The 21,008-nt window shown below is 32.4% G+C and overlaps 1 protein-coding gene across 1 annotated transcript in view; it reads right to left on the bottom strand.

Annotated features, from left to right (window-relative positions):
• The window catches only part of LOC118190119 (uncharacterized), a 209,504-nt gene that overhangs the window by 170,565 nt on the left and 17,931 nt on the right, over positions 1-21,008 (bottom strand). The window contains exons 2-4 of the mRNA XM_085822021.1: positions 11,223-11,414; positions 5,102-5,306; positions 1,254-1,416 (exon numbers count right to left, since the gene is read on the bottom strand). Coding sequence (XP_085678147.1) covers positions 1,254-1,416; positions 5,102-5,306; positions 11,223-11,414 — 560 coding nt within the window. The remainder of the gene's footprint in view (positions 1-1,253; positions 1,417-5,101; positions 5,307-11,222; positions 11,415-21,008) is intronic.

Raw genomic sequence — 21,008 nt, 5'->3', positions numbered from 1 at the left:
TTTGTTTCCAGAAAATTGGTTAAAGGCTTGAAAATGATAATCATAATTAAAAAAACTCTAAAACGTTTTTGCTTTAAAGCTCCGTGATTTAAATGAAAATAATTTTAAAACAGAGACTTTAAAGCTCTTTATCTAAAATTAATTTTAACATTATTTTCGAAACTTCTGCGCATAAAAATGAGCTCCCCCCCCCTCATGGTAAAAATAAGTCTGGGCATTGGCTATCCGAAAGTTTTATCCGAAATGTTTTTGCCACACTTAGTTCGGTTGTATGGAGTTTTTCTGTAAATAAGGTAACTAAGGTAGTCATTATGAAGTACTAAATAACTAACAACGATTGAAGAAATTAAGAGAAATATGTACTTTATTTTAACATCTATAATAGTAAAGAGTAATAAATGTTAAAAGCATTACAAATATTAAAGTGTAGTTAATTTTTATACACATATCTATAAGAAAATACATTCGTGTGAATATATACATTTCGAAATGTCATAGAAGGACATTTAAAAAATAGCTTTAATCCGATTTTTATATATAGCATTAAACATATATTAATACCTGCATTTTGATACTTGTATAAATATGAGAGTATACACAGAATACTGAAATATCAAAACATAAGCATGCTACAGGCATGTCATTAACTTAGATACCATTATGAATAAGATGCAAATATTACTTATCTATACTTTCGTCTAATATTTAAAAATAAAGTCTATGATTCATATATTTATTCAAAACATTCTTAAAATTTCTCTGTACATTGCAAAAATATTTTAACATTCTATTTGTCGTTAAATAGATATTCAGATGTGATGCTGTAGTTACTCTTCAACCAAAATGCTCAAAAATGCTGGAATGCACACGAGTATAGCACATATAAATACAGGGTGACGTTAGCAGTTCACGGGTATTTTCATTCTATTTGTCATTAAATAGATATTCAGATATGATTCAGATAAGATGGAGATCTCGTATGTATAATAATAACCATAATAAATGTGTAATTTTGAAACTTAATTTTCCATATAAAAAACATTATTCCACTAATCAGTTTTGTTTATTTTGATTCTCGTTTTAACTGTGTTTTTTTATTATTATTATTATTCTATGTAAGAATAAGCTTAAAAGATAAGGTTGGGCATTAAGTAAACGTAAAGCAGTTGCTAATCTGAAACAGGATTTTGTCAGTTAAAAAGATAAAAGATCTACGCTAGATCGTTCTTAGTAATTAATTTCCGATGCTTTACCTCGTAATACACACCGTCAACTAACTGCTGTCCGAGCAACATAATCCCTGCAGCGTCAATGAAGGAACTTTCCGTTCGATTGAGCGATTCTGTTAGTTGTTGGCCGCATTCATTTAACAATGTGACTGAATTTCCCTTGATACTCAGAGCAATTCTGTGCCATCTGCAATGAAAGAAATTTGAGTTAGCTGTTGCAAATAGCTAATACCTCTCCATTATTGCAATAAACAGTAAATATTTTTATGGAGCATTAATATTTATTGTTTTCCTTTATTTTACCTGAACACTAGCTAGATTTATAAGGAATTACATGTACTCTCGTACTTTCATTTATACGTACTCTCGTGCAATAATTCGGCCTTACTAATTAATAAGTTTAGATCACGGCGTAATTGATTAACTTGTCCAGCTGGCATTAGAAGACAAATGTTTTAAATCCCGAACAGAGCATGTCTGATTTTTCATGTTTTCTGCTTCCCCTCTCCAAAAAGAAACTACTAGGACTAAAACTAAAATGTGGTGAACAATAAATTCATCACCACTTAAATTTTGTAAATCTCATGCTTCTTCCCAGTCGTCCTTTAAGTGGGGAAAAATGTACGGAACTATGACTTTACCCGTATTGGCTCTCGTGATGTATTAGCGCTTCCAGTTAACAATGGAAGATTCGCGGTTCGAATGCCGTCAAGGACATAGTAAATTTTCTGTACCTCCTGTTTTAAAAATATAAGAAGAAAAAAATTAATATCCCTATAGATTGATAGTTCATGACAGGAATATTATGGTAATGTATCCAAAATTTTAAGATACCTAAAATATATTTATCCAACAACATAACCTTCTGTTAGTTAACGCCCATCCAACAAACTCTAATACTGAGAAAACTTCCCACTTACATTAGCATTCATCTAATAATTATAATACTCAAGTTTACATAAATTAATTATAAACTATGTCAATAACAATCGTGTATGTTGATACGTACGTACCGATGTAATGAAAAAAAATCCCTTTTGAATATATTTTAAATCCATTTTACAATCCATTTTGCAAAAAAAGAGACCTTAATCCTGTCCATACGTACAGACGTCACGCAAAAAGAAACGTCCAAATGGATTCGGGAACGGTCAAAATCGATATTTCCGTCCAAATATAATATCAGAAAATTTTCGCTATTACAGTACTTCCTTTGCGTCATACAAAGAAGTAAAAAATTATAAATCGTTTAATGCACAACAATGGGAAAACTACCACAAACCATCTGCCTACGGCAGTGGTCTCAAACGCAGATGGGCCATAAAAGCAGCTGATGCGCCAATTCTTTTTTTTTTTTAATAAAATGAAAAGTTTTTTTAAAAAGAAAATTTGTTAATCTAAATTTTTAATTTTATCTACTGATTACTTAAAAACAGCAACAATAATAACGTAACGAAAAAATTCAATTTGTATATGTACTTCCTGTCTGAAATCTAAATGTTGGCTAATCTCTATTGTCTCTTCCTGTCTGAAATCTGAATGTGTAAAATCTGTATTGGTTACTCTCTGTAACACAAATCTATTGATAGCTAAATACTAAATTTTCAGACTGACATTTAATTCAAATAGTAATTAATATATGTTAAATTAACTACTAAATAATTTATTTTCAACTTAAACTGAAAATTAACAAGTTTCTTTTTTATTTATTAAATTTTCTTTGACGTAATTATATGTATATTAGTATATAAGTAAATTAAAACTTCCTTATTTATTACTTCAATTTTCAGACCTACAACATTTCATGATATTTCGATTTTGATAAAATTTATCATTTTAGGAAACAATTACTAGAAACTATATTTATCACGAATTATAAACGCTCATCGGTCAGCTGGTTGCTATTTTAGACTTAATTTTCAACCGCGTAAAAAATTTTCGCTTATATATTTATTTGCAACAAAGCGATTATTCTTACTGCAAAAATTCGTAACAGTAAATATTAGCTTTTTAACAAGTGAGAAAAAAAATAAAATCTGTTTCTTTATATCTTTGATTAAGATTTATACCACAGAGTAAATTAATTGAAATTAGCTCAATTGGTAGATTTTTCTGAGGCATTACTCCCGTTTGTTTTACTAATAATGAAAATAATATAAAACTGGACTCAAAATCATTACAGACTTAAACATTTCTTTAAATTTTTGCCGTAAGAGTTCACGCCATAATAATGATAATTAAATTACGAGATAATATTTGCGGATCGCTTAAAAACTGACCACATACAGCCCGCGGGCCGCCAGTTCTACATCACTATTCATAGTTCTACACCCCTATTCACAGTTCTTAACAACTATAGTAGCGTTCACCTTCATTCATAGTACTACACCACTATTCAAAGACATAAACTGTCTACTGAAAAATATGAAAAGGAGAGTAGAAATGCGTGGGATAGCAAAAATAGAAAAAGAAAGAAAAAGAATTCTGAAAGCTTTCAGATTTTATATTACGCCCAAAGAGTAGTTTTTAACGTTTTGTGTATTACCTTCATTTATTAAATATGATGTTCTTCGCACTTAAACCATAAACTTCAATTCAATAGAAATATCGCAAAATATTTAAAAGAGCATACCTTTAGAATTTCCGATACACAGTCTCGCTCGCTGCAGATATTTTTTTTTTTTTTCGTACAGTGTTGCCATTGCTCACTTTGAAATCGGTGAGTTTCTTAATCAAAAACTCATAAATGGTTTACAAAATATGAAATAGATAATAAAATAAATTCCTTACTCCAAATTTGGGCTTCCAGATGCCTATATTCGGGTGGAGACGTACGTTATTCAAAATTTGATGGCTTTAAGTACCATTTGTTTATCACACTGCGAGAAACATACATACATTTATGCAGATTTTTCATTATTTAATTTCTTTAAGCATAATACAGGGCTCTAATATTTGGTGGCAACAATTTAAAAAGTGATTCGCCGTCTATAGTGAATCAACACAAAATGCCAAAGCGAAATTAATAGCCCATCCGGGCAAATTGCCCCTTTGGACTAAAAAGAAAATGAAAAGAAAGTTTAAACCGAATTTTTACGTGAATTTTAGCTCAATGGCATTATTCAAGTTCTCTTGTAAGTGCTGATTTTAATGCAACTTAAAATTTAATTCATTCATATCGAATGACATTTTTCTTCCATCATTTACTTTTTTATTTTCAATGTTAATTTAATTTACATAAGCAAATTAACTTATTCTCCAGATTAATCTGCTTGAAAATTATGGATGAACTTTTAACAGTACTTTTCTGTAACCTATATAAAAGTATGCTCCTCTTTATGCTTCTTTTCAACTTAGCTCGGATTAAACGTGATTTTGAGTTAACCGTGGAAGTCAATTCCCATTACCCCGGTAAACTGGGAGTTGACTAAACTTGATTTAGGTATAGTGCGTATCAATAATATGGCTATTGATTTTGGTTTCAAATTAGATTGTTTTTATTTTTGTTTCCTCAATCAAATTGACAATTAAAATTTTAGTTCTAATTTCTTAATACTTCTCTCTACTTGAATATTAATAATACCAAGTTAAAAATCATTCAGATATAAATTATTAATAAATTAAAATATTATTAATAATAATTATATTAACTTAAAATATTATTAATAGCCTAATACAGAATTTTAATCTTCTTCATATAGTCGTATTTTATAAATTGAACAGCAAATGTAAAAATGAGACATAAAGATATTAATATGTTTTCGGGTTTCTTAAATTTTTTTCCTACGTCTTATACGCAAGATCAACAGTCTGTAGATTTCAATAAATACTCTTGTTGGATTCAAGAGATAGTTTTTTTTTAATTTACGTACTTGCCATCGTTCACTGCAACCGGAAAGGAAACTTGCGCTAATGCAGTAAATTCCGCTGAATGACGACACATGAAAGTGACGTTCTCACCAACACCGACGGCCATTTCTTCTTGCCCGATATTATTATAAATAGTGAAGAGGAATGCTTCAATACCTTGTTTCGGTCGAATAGTTGCCAAAACGGAGAAGTCATAAGGAAAAGTACCTGGAAAAATAAAGGAAACAAAATCAATTACATGAAACATTGTTAATGATAATCGATTACAAGATGAATAATCAAAATTCTAATTATTGGGAAATGCCACGGCAGTTACAGGTTTAATAATTTATGATATATGGCCGGAGACATTAAAAAAGTGTGATGCATAATAAATCAATAACATATGCCTCAATATTTCGATTCAAAATGCTTTTTATTATTTTTATTTGAAAACAATGTAAATAAATGATACTATGCAGTAGTAAAGCAAGGGAAATTCAAGTTGCTAACATTTTTAACATGAATTAACTTACTTTCAGGCAAAAAATTTAACAATTACATGATGGTACTTTTTACTCTGTGAAACTTTTTAGTGCAATCTACTACAGTGCTACTGCTGAAACTCGACTACCGTGGATCCAGCTCGAACATATGAACGGGCAACGCGCATACTTTGTTTTTGGAAATAATTTAGTTATATTCCAGGTTAACAATAATAATCTTGATAATTTAATAGAAATAAGTAAATCTATTGTGAAACTCATTAAGTTCAATTTTATAGGAATGCAGATAGAAATTCTAAAATCGCCAAAACGACCAGTAACGAAAACACGCGTAACTGAAGAAAACTTTTAAAAGTTAGTTAATGAAAACAAATTTACGTTCTTAGAAAATGCAGCATTTAAAATAAAATATTTTGCTTTCATTTGCTTATATAAATCATTATTTTTGGCTTTGAAGTTTGTAAATCCGAAATACTCATCTACGGATTATCGATCAATACCGTAATGATTTGTTACGGGTAGAAGTATTGCCTTACAACTCAAGCTGAAGTCCAAGAAGATGAAACGTAGTGTCAAAAATCACAATACTAGAAGTAACTCTGCATAAATTTTAAACTTATTCATTTTATTTTTAGTTAATTTCTAATATCAAAAACGATAATTCTTATATATTGTGCATTATATCTGAGTCGTTCAGTAATCATTTCAACTAAGGCAAGTAAAATTACAGTGTAGATACATTAGGTATTTTGGAAGCAGGAAAGATGAAAAATACGCAACGCTTTCGCCGGGAATCGAACCACGGACCTCTTGAATACGCGTCCAGCGTGCAGACCACCAGACGAAAAAGGCATGCCAAGAAGGTGGGAAAAATACCTTATAACAGAACATAATTTATTTGTTGGAACACATACATGAATATTTCAGGTAATTCTCACTCAAATGGATGCAATGCTCCCATTTCCCAAAAAGTTTCTAGATGCTTGCCGAAAAAGTTCTTTTAGAAGTACTACGGACCCATTCATGGATCGCCTGTTGCAGTTCCTCGTAGCTAGCAACTCATAGACTACAAAGGTTCTCCTTCATCTTATCGAAACAGTGCAATAGTCCCTGGCACATTGTCACACACTGTTATTTCTGTCGGTCAGTGAGCCTGTTGGGCAATCTTGAACACGAATTTCACGCATTTTCTAATATTCAAGGCATTTTGTGTGCAGAATTCTTTTGTAAATATCCGTTTTACGTTTGATCTCATTTAATCATTTACGTCAGTTTGTCAGTATCCAACTGAACATCTTGTAAGATTTTCACTGTGTAATTCTCAGTTACTGTAGAAAGTGACGAATCTTAAGAACTAGTTAGCGAATAATCGCTTAAGTTCGTGTGACAAAAAACAACAAGATGGAAGAGTAACTAACCCTTTATTATTCCAATAAGATTTAACAAAACTCTGTCTTGGAGTGTATAATCAAAGCCGACACTTGGACTTGAACTTAAACGACTAAAAATTAAACTAAAACTAAGATTAACTAAAGAATTATAGCTTATAGACGATGCTATCAAGATTCTAACCGAGTTGGCCCCTTAACTTTATTTGACTACGAAGCTTATCAAGGGCCTGAGTACAGCCGAGCGTAATAACAGCTTTGAGAGAGAGAGTGGCCAAAAAGCAGACGCGCGTAAATCAGAAACTCTGATTCTCTCTAACTCTGCAAGTAACTTCGCGGTTTAAATACTCCTCCTCCTCATTAAGTATTCAGAAAAATTCCAAAACTAAGTTCTGGCCGGAAGCAGTAAGTTGAAGTTAAGAATTTGACAGGAAAGGAATTTTAACTCAAAATTTAACTGTTAATAAAATTAACATAATCCTTACAATGCGTTGTACTGCGATTGGCCTAAGCCTCACTATTGATTTACCACTGATCATTCCTTTCATTACATTTTCTTTTTTAAGTTAAATACAGAGCTAATTATTCCCATGTTAAATACAGCTTAATTCAGTTAAATAAAAAAAAGGTTTCGTAAGTTATTTCGTGAAGGCATATGATTCACTTCTGACTATGTTCATCACCCTCTTCTACAACGTAAACACATATCCACGGTCTTCTGCGCCGTGCTTTACATTGTGGCTTACTATACTGCAGTGAACTCCTTTGTGAAGAAGAATCGTCGAATAACCACTCAAAAGATTGCAGACAGGTCTTCTCTGAACAACGGATGCTTATTCTGCATAAAAATTTGCAATACAGCAAGGTTTGTGCTCACTGAAGCCCAGAAGTCTTTCTAAATGAGTATGGTTGTTTCCAGTATTTGCTTCGTTATCACACCGAAGAAAAATCTTTCTTTTTTAAATCGTGGCTTACGACGAAACATCTTATCATTTCTTTGATCTAGCAATAAAGCAAATTAATACAGAATGACGACATGCCGGTTCTCCTCGCCACGAAAAAGGGGTTTTTTTTTTTTTTTTTTTTTTTTTTTTTTAATGATAATGGCTTTTTGCTCTTGGATTGGTTGTAAACGGGAGATACAGTTAATGCAAACAACTATTGCTATACCTTATGCAAATTAAAAACAGCCATCAAAGAATCGTCGATGTGGCAAGTTAACAAAAGAGATTATTCTTTTAAATGACAAAGTCTGTCCTCCTGATAAACCTTTTTGCAAAGATCTAGTGCAGTATCTCCACTGGATTGTTTTCCATCATCCCTTACCGCTTTGACTTGTCATTTTGCGATTTCCATGTGCTCAGCCCACTTAAAAAGTATTGAAGGGAAGCCGGTTTACAAAAGACGATCAGATCCAAGAAACAGCTGAATAGTTCTTCACGCAACCGAATATATCCCTCCCTTATAGTATTCATCATCTCGTAGACCAGATTGGAACACTGTGGTACACTTATATGAAATGTCAACGTATTATTTCAATCTACGGGGTGCTTATGTGTAGGCAGTTAATGCTTAGTAACACAGCCATGAGCAGGATAATCTTTGCTGACAGGTATGTTTATCTTGGGCACTCATGTATATTTTTCACCTGGCAAGGTCAGCATATTTACGCAAATAGTATCATTTATGTGTCCCCTTTTCATTTGGAGACCTACCTTTATTCTAAGTAATATATCATTACTTTATTCTAAGTAATATATCATTGTAGAAATGTATAGCAGTTTAACTTTTATTTGTATATGCCAGGTGCCTTACACATTATTAATTATATTTACTTACCGATTTATCACGAGAAAGACGGTGCTACCGATGCTCTCGTAAATATAAAATGGTTGAAGATCATTGATCTCCATAATAAATATATGCTTCTATTATTACTGCAAGGAAATATTCAATGTAGAATTTGTGTCCTTCTACAAGGATAAAGTCTGCACTACTTTCAATGAAACGGTTTCTATTCTCAATTAGCATTTATTCCAATACAGATTGTTTCCTCAGTTTTAGAAACACTGCTTAGTTGGTCTGACTTTAAATGCGTGTCATATGACCCATCATATTAAATATCAACATATTATGACAAACGTTTCCCTTTAAAATAGCATTAATTTTAAATTAAAGTTGATAAATTTTGCTAATGCTGAAGTTCTTAAAAATCAGGTACTATTTTTGGAAAATATTTAACATTTTTTCTGTTAAAATTTTTAACAATTATACCAGGGACGTCGTCCATATTCAGTGATGTTGTCAAGAATCATCCCTCATTCCTTGCCGTCTTAATAGAATATTTGCGATTATGTGCTATTTGGCAGAGAATTAAGAACAAGAGATAATGTTAGCACGATTTATTTAGTGGATAACTTCGTGGTTGAGATAACCCTATGTCTCAAACGATTTGCCCCTTTAACCCTAAAGCTTAAAGACCACGTCAAACAGAAGCAAGACAAGTGAAAAACGTATAATGATCATCAAAAACAAAACCTTCCTACAAACCAGGTGACAAAGTATGGGTGACACTGCATCTTATTAGGAGATCAATAAATAAAAAAGGCCGAAAATTTATGCCGTACAAACTTGTTTAGGGTAAAGAACCTTATTTAGTGATCACCAGTCATTCACCCACTACGTATGACATTGCTGATACAGCTAAGTCAGCTGAAGTCTTTAGGAAGTAACCACAGCTTAGCCTTACGTGCTTATGAACTGCCCGTTTCAAAAGACATTTCAGCTCGTTTCAGCCACTCCGTATGACACTGCTGATCCAGCTAAGCCAGATGAAGTCCTTGGGACTTACCACATCTCAGCCTTACATGCTTATGAACTGCCCGTTTCAAGAGACATTTCAGCTCCTTAATATTGCTTTGTATTTATATAAATCCTTCAAATTTTTATAAGGGAATAAATGTTATATCACTTCAATGGGTTGAAATTAACAGCTTTTTTTAAGCAAATTTTTAAAATTTTATTCGTGGAATTTAATGTTGTAAGAAACAGAAAAGCTAAATAATATCTTGCGATCAAATCCGTAGCTGAACATAAATCTTCATGTTTAATAGATGGCTTAACTTAATATCGATTCCCAACAAATTAGTTAGCTGCAGGGCGTTTTCATGGTTTTACCAGTATGAAACTTTGCACGAGCCAGTTTCCTTTAAAAAGTCCTCTACAACGAAATCTCTCTTCTTAGGCACATAACCCTCGTCTTGCTTTGCCATACTGAATCAAACATAAACATAATAGAAGAATTATCTTTCTCTCTCTCTCTTTTTTCTTTTACAGGAAATGACAGATCTTCTTGAGAAATGTGAAAATTTAACTTTAGAGATGAATATATCAACAGAATATGAAGAAAATGGAAAAATAAAATTTAGTAAATCAGATCGTTAAGAATAAATTGATATAAGAACTAATTTTTCAGAAAAATATTTTTATAGTAGAAATGTGGGAATATACAGATATTTTTACCTCACAACTAAAATGGAGATATGAAAACTTTAACGAGTTAGTTCCGATTTCTAGTTTCTAAATGGTGCAGAATTTATCAGGCAGTTTCGATAAGCAGTTTATCACTTAAATGATATAAATACCCGAAGTACTCCATCCGAAATATTTAGTTTTGAACCACTCTATTTCAATAACTCTGATCCCTAAGCAGGATCAGACCTTACCTTTTAAAAGTGCTTCAAGAATACTGTTTTCAGTCATACCTGAATTCGGAGAATGCATGAAAAATGTTTTTAACATTGTTTTTAACATTGATTGCCATTTACTACTGTTTGAGTGAAATAAACTTCGGACAACTTAAATTGATTACAAGAGCTATCCTATTATTTAGCACTTTTACCTTTGTTGAATATAAAATTGTGCAGATAGTTAATTTCATCGCATATGGAGGTGCGCATTTATCATATTTTGGAGGAAGCATAATTAGCAGCTGCCAGTCAGCATTTGTTAAGTATTCATTTTAATTAAATGATTCAAGGAATTTCTTCACTATGCGTGGTTTTTTTCTCAAAATATATGATAAAATCTAAAGTATCTAATCATGCTTATTATATCATTAAGAATGGTATTATTTTACGTTATTCCACTTATACGGCATCGCGTTTTAGAAATAATATCCCATTGTTTCATATTAAATTTTATTCTGGCATTTCTCATCCTTGGTTTTACTTAAAAATGAAACTTCTTACCTGTAAAGAGCTGCGAGGTAGTGACAGTCAGCACAGCAGTTTGAGCAATGCTGAAAGCAACGTCCGGTGCACCGTAAACGGGGTTACCATCTTCGTCTAACCTAAGTGCCCTGTTATCGCAGATTCCTGTCGTCTGACTAACTCCTACAAGTCCATGTTCTATGCTAACGGCCCTCAAGAGATCTGCAGAACCTAGAATGAAATTGTAGGTTAAGAAACAAAGTTATAACTGTAAATGTAGTTTAATATAGTTTTAATATATTCAAAAACTTCTGAAAATTTATTGTTTTCTATTTGGAATATAATCATATCTTTTTTAGTTTTATGTAGGAATTTGTAGAAGATATTGACTTCCGATTACCATAACATCCCTGAAGAAGTAAAATCTCAATAAAAATGAAACTTCCTCGAAAGCACAACACTAACAGAATCACGTTAAACTGGATCGTTTTAACACATTGTAAGATGGACAAAAGAACATGGGACCAAACATGCTTTATCTGGATACTACTTTGTTTATAACATTAACTTGAATCATAATTTTTATTTATATATGTGGATAAAAGTAAGAATTGTAGCAGCATTAAAAACAGTGGTAGAATACTTAAATCTTCGTGCGGCTAACTGTAACTATATTTGCAGCACATTTTATATAAATATACTCGCACATCGAACAAGTTAGAGCAGAAAAAATCGCTCGTCCACACATGTAACGAACATCGCCTGTCATTTCCTCTCTCCAGAGAAGCTCAAGTAAATATTAGCAGAGAACAAGTTTAGTTGCTTTTCTCCAGATAAGAACTTACATCGGAGGTTTAAAAATAACGCTTTGCGTAAATTTGAGTTTTTATTTTTATTTTTATTTTTTTTTTCCGATTTCTGTAAGAGGAAAAACTAATCCCAAATCATCTTGAAAGAATGTACGTTTTGGCAACTATGAGTGCACGGAAATTTTATTCTGGATATATGGAAGATAGATCAAGAATATCCGCTTCGCGTGTCTCGCCAATTCTAAAAACACTAAATGATGTCCCAAATTAAAATTTTGTAATCTTGAAAATGTCAAGATTTATGCAGTGAATGTCTTGTTATTTGTGTGTACATCTGGAAATACTTTAATGCACGCGCAGATAAAACGAGTTCAGAGATTTTACTTGAGCGGTACATTTTACTGATTTCTGAGGACGATAATTTGGTTGAACAATGTATATGAGGTTAGGTAAACCAAAGAAGGCAAAAATCAAACCTTGTAAGACTTTCACCAGAACTTTCAACAGTTCTTCAATAATTTGTACAACCATGACTTCTCTCCTACTGTATTCATTAGGCTGACAATTTAGTAAACTAACTATTGTCCATTTTCTTATTTGGAAAATGTTAGTATTTCGCTCGAACAAAATTAATGCATTCAAAATGAAATCGTTCTTAGAGTCTGAATATACAGTGTCTCTTTAAGTGTAATTACGAAATGAATATTGTAGATTTAGTATTTTTCCGAGTTCTGAAAAGAACCGTGCTGTATCAAATCAACGTTATTAAAAATGGCTCTATCCTTTGAAGAAAAAAAAGAAGAAATAATTATTTACAAAATACAAATACATATATAATACAATATAATACAAAAAATGAAACAAAAAAGATTCTGTAACGGGTACATAATACTATATTAGAAAAGTCTGTAATAAATTGAAATAACTTTGCAAATAAAACTTAAAGCCTACTTTAATTTACATCGCTTAGATATATCATTAAAAAATAAAATGAAAATTTTTAATTTATTAAGGATTTCGTTTGTAATTCTCGCTCAGTCTGTTAATTATAGACTGAATAAATTTTAGAAACATTACTTTTTTCTGAATGGCAACACTCTGAGAACTTTACTTTACTTTGAGATTATACTTTAACTCGCAGATGAAAGGCTTTTTTCTTTGCAGGTGGCAACACTTATCCAAGAGAATAGTTGATATACAGGTGGTAGCGTAATGTAACATAAAAGTGTCCAAAATTTTGGAGAGATGTTGCTAAAGACTTTTCTAATGTCAATAATAACGACAGAAGCAGGACATAAGTGCCTTTGTTTTCTATTCTCCCGCTTTAACGCTTTCTGCAATTAATAATCATTCATCGCTACGACATTCTCATCTCTCTGGCGTCAACAATAATGTGCGAGAAAATACGAATGACTCATAACATTTCAGGCTTTCTTTAGAGACAGAGTAATAGCAAAGTCTACGAGATGTACAGTTGGGAAAGTGACCATGATAAACTGTTGCCCGGAAAGGTCAACCGAGATCAAGTTGCATTTCCATTTTGCTGATAGCTTGTATTGTCGCCTCACAGCTAAAAGTAGTTTGTCAAAGTAGTTTTAATGGATTCTGAATCTTGTCATTCATGCCTAATAATGACAAACAGGTACATTAATTTTTGGGAACAGAATATGCAAATACCTACAACACGGATAGCATGCACAGACATGTTTGATTTTATTTCAAGAGTAATAAAATGTGCGGTCAAACGAGGTCAAAGAAGCTTCACGTGATACTTTTTATTGAATCTTTTTTGCAATCTGACACCTTTTACATAATGGCTAAACAAAATAACCCAAAATTCCTAAAAAGAGGAAGAGAAAAAAGAGAACAAAAAAAAAAAAAAAAAAAAAAAAAAAAAAAAAAAAAAAAAAAATGAGGAAAGGGAAAACGAAACAAGAAAGGTAAAAAAAAGAGAGGGAAAGGAAAAAAGAGACCGAAAGAAAGGAAAAGAAATTGTTTTAGATTTTTGACTAAAGCTCAAAATTAATTTTTTAATAAAAATGTCAATCTGAAAATGTTTGATTGCAGTCTGATACCTTCAAGATGAGTTAATGACAAAATTTTCTAAAACTATAAGCTAAAAATCTGAAACATCATACCCGCATAACTCTTGTTTTAAATCAAAGCAATATTTGCTATTGCCAAATCGTAAAAGTTTAAGCATTCGGTAGACTCGAGATTCCAAAAATTTGACAGATTTGAAACTAGCGACTAAATTTGTTTACTCTGATACACCCATACTTAACCTACGTACTTGATGACTGACTTTTGCATTTGAAACAGAACGAAGAAAATGTACGTGCAATCGGTAAAAATTTCAATCTATTTATACTAGATCCTGGTATTGAAAATTAAAATAAAATTGTTAAAAGTGAAACGAAACTTTTCTTGCAGGATTGTAGAAATTATAAATAAACATTAATAGAAATAGCACCTTGTTTGGAAGTTCAGTAACGCTAAAAAATTGCTCCTAGTACTCAAAATTTAAAATAGAGAAATTACATCACTTACATTTCCGATGCTATAATTATTTAATAGGTTATGTAATCTAGTAGAAATGTATACTCAATAAGACCTTTCCATATATTATTAATTAAAGCTTGAATATTAATCGCTATAGAATCAAACGCCTTTCGAAACCACAGTACTTATCAGGTTTAAAATTTATTAGTATTTCAGACTTTATTTTTAAAACCCCCACTCAAACGGTATAGTGGTTAGGGGACCCTACTGCGATACCAAAGGGCCCGGGTTCGAATCCTATTAGTGCATCCTTAATAAAGTGGCCACCACTTCGGCGTTAGTAAAGGCCAAGCATACGTCGGTTAATTGCCCGCCAAAGGGAGGGATATTTTTAAAACCTAGGACTTAATATATTTTACATATATTTCAAGAAAATCTGAACGACAAAAAAAGATAATTAGTTGCCAAAACCATTACGGTATCTAGCCAAACTGGGGAGATAGCCACTTACTCAATGTTAAAATAGACTTGCCCCTGTATTCGTATTTTCCCGCAGAGCATCTTTTCTCTGAGCTTTTCATGTTACATTATACAAAACTTTTGCGCATAATTTTAATAAAATTATCTATCTATGTACAAAATTTGTAACACATGTTTATTCATATATACTTTTTAGTCCAAAGGGACTTTGTCCCTCAAAGACTATTGCTTTTGTTTTGCGATTTTGCGTTGAATCACTATAAATGTCCGTTTCACTTTTCAAACTGTTGCCACCAAATGTTAAGAGTCCCGCATTATATTTGAAGAAGTTAAATAATGAAAAATCTGCATAAATGTATGTATATTTATCGCACTATGATAAAACAATAGAGCCATCGAATTTTGAATGACGTAGTCCTCCTACGAATATGGGCATGTGGAAGACCAAATTTGAAATTTGGAATTTGTTTTATGATCGATTTCATATTTTTTAAAAACTTTAACGAATTTTTGATTTACAAACTCAAGCGAGCAATGGCAACACTCTATGGGGAAAAAACCTTTTTATCTCCAGCGCGCGGAACTGTGTATCGGAAATTCTAAAGATAGGCTCATTTTAAAATTATTTTGCGACATTGCTATTAAACTGAATTTTATGGTTTAAGTGCAAAGAACATGATATTTAATAAATAAAGGTAACACACAAAACGTTAAAAAAACGCCCTTTTGGACGTAATTTAAAATCTGAAACCTTTCAGATTTTTTTTTAAAATTTAATTTTATTTATTTGAATAGCATTTCTTTCCAAAGAATACTTTGTCAGCCAAGTATTCGTCACTATGTCCTTGAAAACTGCATTCTGCATTAAAAGAGAAATTACCGTAAAGCACGATTCATAAGACCACTTCTAGTGGGCCATTAAGAAAAGATATATAAATGAAAAAGTTGTATTGTCTGCACTTTAAAATAATACGCATGCAAAAAATTTTCCACGGTTTTATCATTATGCCATTGCTTTACGAAATTTTATCCTCCTACGTTTACTTTTTTAATATATTATCCATATTTCTGAATAAATTCAAATTTCCTATTTTTTAAATTCCCGTTTCAAGAAAACCTTAATACCTTAATGATTTTCTTAAGGCATTTTACGGATATATCCGCAATGCTCCTCTGTTTTTTATTCGCTATATATACCGTACAAGCATTCGAAATAGTTTGTTTTTTGCGACATTCTTATGAGTAAAGGTGTAACCTTTACTCAGTAATTAGCCAGGGTAAAATAGTGAAGCGATTTTGTTCATGGTACTGAACGTCTTTTGGGGGTTAGATATTTTGAAGGAATGAGAAAGAAAAGATTAGTTTAATCAACACGAAAAGCATTTTTAGTTGATATCCATATTGTTTTTTTGCATAAATTCGTGAATCTTCAATCAATTCGGCTATGACATCTCCATTTATAGTATAATATAATGTTCAATGGCGTAATTTAAATTAATACTGCCCTTCGCTATGTTATTTCTTCTATCTTTTGTTGTTGGTATAGGCCCCTTCGCTGGAATATTTGACGCATTTCATTGAGTGAAAAACTTCAGCAAAATATTATTTGAACCTTGAACACGGAATTCAATAAGCGCTGAAGTGGTTTTCCGTAAACTCATGTTCTTTCCTCTAATTTCCTTCTTTCATAAACATTGGTTTTTCAATGTTGGCATAAGAATGTTTAGTTTTTTCGACAATTTACATAAATTTTGTATTCATATCAAATTCTTTTAAAACTTTATTTGCCTATTTCATGGAGACTACTTTTCATTTTCTAGACATTTTAACTACAAATTAAGCTTAAAGTAAACCTGGAGGATAGTAGTTGAGTTAAAATATGCTTATTAAATGATAGAGGAATAAAGCGTCTTTCATATTTTTTTGGTCAAGAGAATCCAATGTTTATCTTGTCCCATTTAATAATCCCATACTAATATCGGGAGCAGATATTCTAAATCACAGAATTTTGATAATTTTGAAGACCAGTAATTGACAGATTAAAGAGAATATTTTTTAAATTAAATTTAATAATGGGAAAATTAGCCATTTGTAACATTATTTGTAAAAAAGTTAATATAAAATTTATATTGCATACATTTTACTAAGAGACGAGATATGGTGTAAGCCGTCAAAATCTTAAACTAGTTTATGTTGTTAAATGCTTAGTTTGAAACTACGCGCTACGATATAGGTATACCGTGCATAAGCTTTTCGCTTTTATGGAAAAAAAGCAATATCAATCCAAATATACTCAAGTCAAAATTGAAGGAACACATCCGTCAAAAAACAAATACTAAAATTTCGACTTTGAATCAGTACCAATTTCGAATAGTATGTTTCGATATTCAGTTTGATTTATCTTCGAATTTCTAGTTACGATTACCATTCCAACTTACTGAAGTTCAACTAACCGAAGTTTTAATACGACAATCTAGCAATCAGCGAGTATTAAAAAAAGATAGAAATACTGCAAATTTTCATTCATGTAACTACCTGTCTTAATACAAATACGACAAATAATTAAAAGAAGACTTGTACAGATCTATTTTTTCCACGGCTCTAAGAGTAGAATGTCGCATTCCTTTTACCTCCTCCATGCAAGAAAAACTATCCTTTGAAAGGGTTACAGCCGAAACCATCGCGGCAAAATCATTGCGGACAAAAACGCTGTGGAGAAAACAGCGCAACGCGAAAACGTCGAGGTACAAAACATCGTGAGAGAAAAGAAAGCAAAGAGAAAAACATCGCAGTTCTAAAACATCGTGGTACAAAGTATCGTCGTCGAAAATAAAGCGGTTCAAAAACTTCGCAGTTTAAAAACATCGTCGTCGAAAGTATCGCAGTAAAAAATACGTTAAAGTACCTACAAATCATCGCATGACGATAACATCGCACACATGCGTTTTTCAGGTTTTAAAAGTTGTAAATGCATACTTGCATAGAGATTTGGAAGTGCAAGAAATGTTAACGACACTTTACGAATAAACGGAACTAAAACAAGATATAATTTTCACCAAAACATCATCAGATTAACAAACGTGAAAGAAAGTAATTTGATTATTAACTAAGCAATTTTTATAGAGGTAATTATCTTCCTTTTCCTAAACATTTTAACCTGTATTTTTCATAAAAAATTATAAATAAAACTTTATAAAAAGATTAATTTATTAGTGACCTTTTTTAATTAACTATGTAGATTTAAAATTCTACTAAGCGCTATAAGTTCCATTAATTTTCTACTCATTTTCAATTTTTAAATGCTTAAGTTAACTTCTTACTTTTTCGGCAAAAATTTATTAGTTCATTCAAAAATATGAAATATAAAAGTAAAAATATTCCTCTTTCCTTCTTGCGCTCCCAATTCATTATGCGAAAATGCATTTACAGCTTTGTAAACCTGAAAAAAAAATGCATGCCTGTGATGTTATCGTCATGCGATAATTTGTAGGTACTTTGTTTTTTTACCACGAACTGCTTTTTTTCAATGACGATTTTTTAACTGCGATGTTTTAGAACTGCGATGTTTTCTCTTTGCTTTCTTTTCTCCCACGATGTTTTGTACCACGACGTTTTCGCCTTGCGTTGTTTTCTCCGTGACGTTTTCATCTGCGATGTTGTTGCCGCGATATTTTCGTTGAACACCCTTTGAAAGGACACTCGAGTTCTGTGAAGCGAAAATAATCACAAGGAAACTAATCTAAAGAACACGCGAGGGTATTAATTATACATACTTATTTTCAGAACAGAGCGGTTTTAAGAAGTGGTTATTGACCGATGGAAAGATGGAAATCTCGTGCAATATTACGGTTTCTAAAGAAATAACGTTAGATTAAAAATCGTCTGCTTAACTGTCCGCTATTTAAATTAGCTACTAAACAGAACATTTAAAACTGCAGCATTGTTTTGACACCTCAGCTTGTAAGATAAATCTAATGTCACTTAATCTAAACTTTTCTAGTGATTATATTTAAGTGCGAGTGCCATCCAGTAAAAACACTTCATAAATTCAGAAATATAACAAACATATTGAAAAAAGCCCTTCGAACGAGGTCACTTACCTTATGAGCTAAATTGATGCTAAAATTTCGAGACCAAATTTTTTCAAAACTACTCAGGTGATTTTTAAGAAACTTGGCATAATCTGAGACGTACGATTCGAAATATGAAAAAAATTAGAATTAATATTAATTTAGAATGTTCGATTTTGTATCAAAATACTTATATTATAACAATACTACCTCGACGAGCAACGATTCGCTTTTATGACGACTAAAAGCTAAGATAAAAAATCCTCTAATTTAAATTTACTGCCAGCATATGCATACAAGTATATGCTTCTCTACATGCAACGCAGCATTATCGTTAAAACATCGCTTCGCCTACAAAATGCGCTATGTGACATTTGCTGACATTGTTTATTTTTCATTATTTGCTTCCAGTAAGTAGACGAATACTCTTGTGATATAAAATATTTGCACTTGAGAAACAGTTCACTACAAAAAAGATTATCTGAAGCATTTTCTAAATTAAATCAAAAATTTCTCATACACTTATGAGAAAATATGAATCAAAACAAAGTTGTAACGTTGACCAAAGTTGAAAAGGATTTTCAAGAAGCACGTTGTCATAAAGTATATGAAGGTTAAAAAAAAACAAAATTAACGAATTTTAGCATGATACATGAAAAATATGCACTGTCCTCGCCAGAACTCGAACCCTGGTACTCCCGAATCCAGTGTGCTTTCAGTTACACCACGAAGGCATGCAGAAAAGAGAGAGAGAACACCTTATACATTATAAGTGAATTTTATCTTAAATAAAAACTTATGTTAGCACAAATATTAAAATAAATATATACTCATGTCCATAAATTAAGGATAATTCGGTGTCACGCGGAGATCGAACTCTAAAATAAATATATCACCTGTAAAATCATTACACACATCTTCAAGAATCATAAGCAAATTTCAGGAAGTAACCAGATGACACTGATGGTACGTCACAATGACGAGAGTGTAAGAGAGTGATATACAAGGAATACAGGCAAAGAAGTAAAATTGTTCGCAGGCGCTTTATAAGCAATTCAGCGCAATAACCGAATAATTATGACAAAAAGGACGCATTTGGATGATTTTTTACGTGATAGAATTATCGGTCGTCTGGAATGTGGGCGTACCGAACTGGAAGTATCAGACGAACTTGGAATTGTCCAGAGTGTCATTTCCAGGCTTTGGCAGCGATTCCAAGATGATGGTAATGTGAGCAGACGTTAGAGCACAGGTCGCCCCAGAGTTACAACGCCGAATGAGGACCGCTATTTGGCAGTTACTGCCAAAAGAAACGGCGGAGCACAGCCTCAGACCTGTCTCGTCAGCTCTCTTCAGCCACTGGTACGACAATTTCAAGGCAGACCGTGTACGACGCTTAGGGCAGATTGGTCTATATGCTCGTAGACCTGTCAGATATGTTCCACTTACTGCAACTCACTGTCGCCTGCGGTTAGCCTGGAGTAGAGAGCATGCATTGTGGACACCGCAACAGTGGGCTTGTGTGATGTTTTCCGACGAGTCCAGGTTTAGCTTGCAGTCTGATTCTCGCCGGACTTTCATATGGAGAGCTCCAGGTACCCTTACCACCAAGAAAACATCACTGAACGACACCGTTACGGTGGTGCAGGAGTGCTCGTTTGGGGTGGAATTATTCTGGGTTCCAGAACTGACCTGCATGTTCAAATTGGAACCATGACAAGCCAAATCTATCGGGACGTCATTCTGTAACAACATGTACGTTTGTTTCGGGGCGCCATGGGCGCACAATTTGTGTTTATGGATGACAACGCGCGTCCTCACCGTGCAAACATCGTAAGCAAATGCCTTCAGTCGGAGGATATCACCCGTATGGACTGGCCAGCATTCTCACCGGACTTGAATCCAGTAGATCACGTGTGGGACATGCTTGGCCGACGAGTTGCAGCCCGTCAACCTCCTCCTAC

This window comes from Stegodyphus dumicola, chromosome 8 (genome assembly GCF_044657685.1).
Source record: "Stegodyphus dumicola isolate Sdum_Otavi_A_Nest chromosome 8, ASM4465768v1".
In the NCBI taxonomy this organism is placed as follows: domain Eukaryota; kingdom Metazoa; phylum Arthropoda; class Arachnida; order Araneae; family Eresidae; genus Stegodyphus; species Stegodyphus dumicola.
The sequence above is the reverse complement of the archived record's forward strand: the minus strand, read 5'-3'. Positions and strand labels throughout refer to the sequence as shown.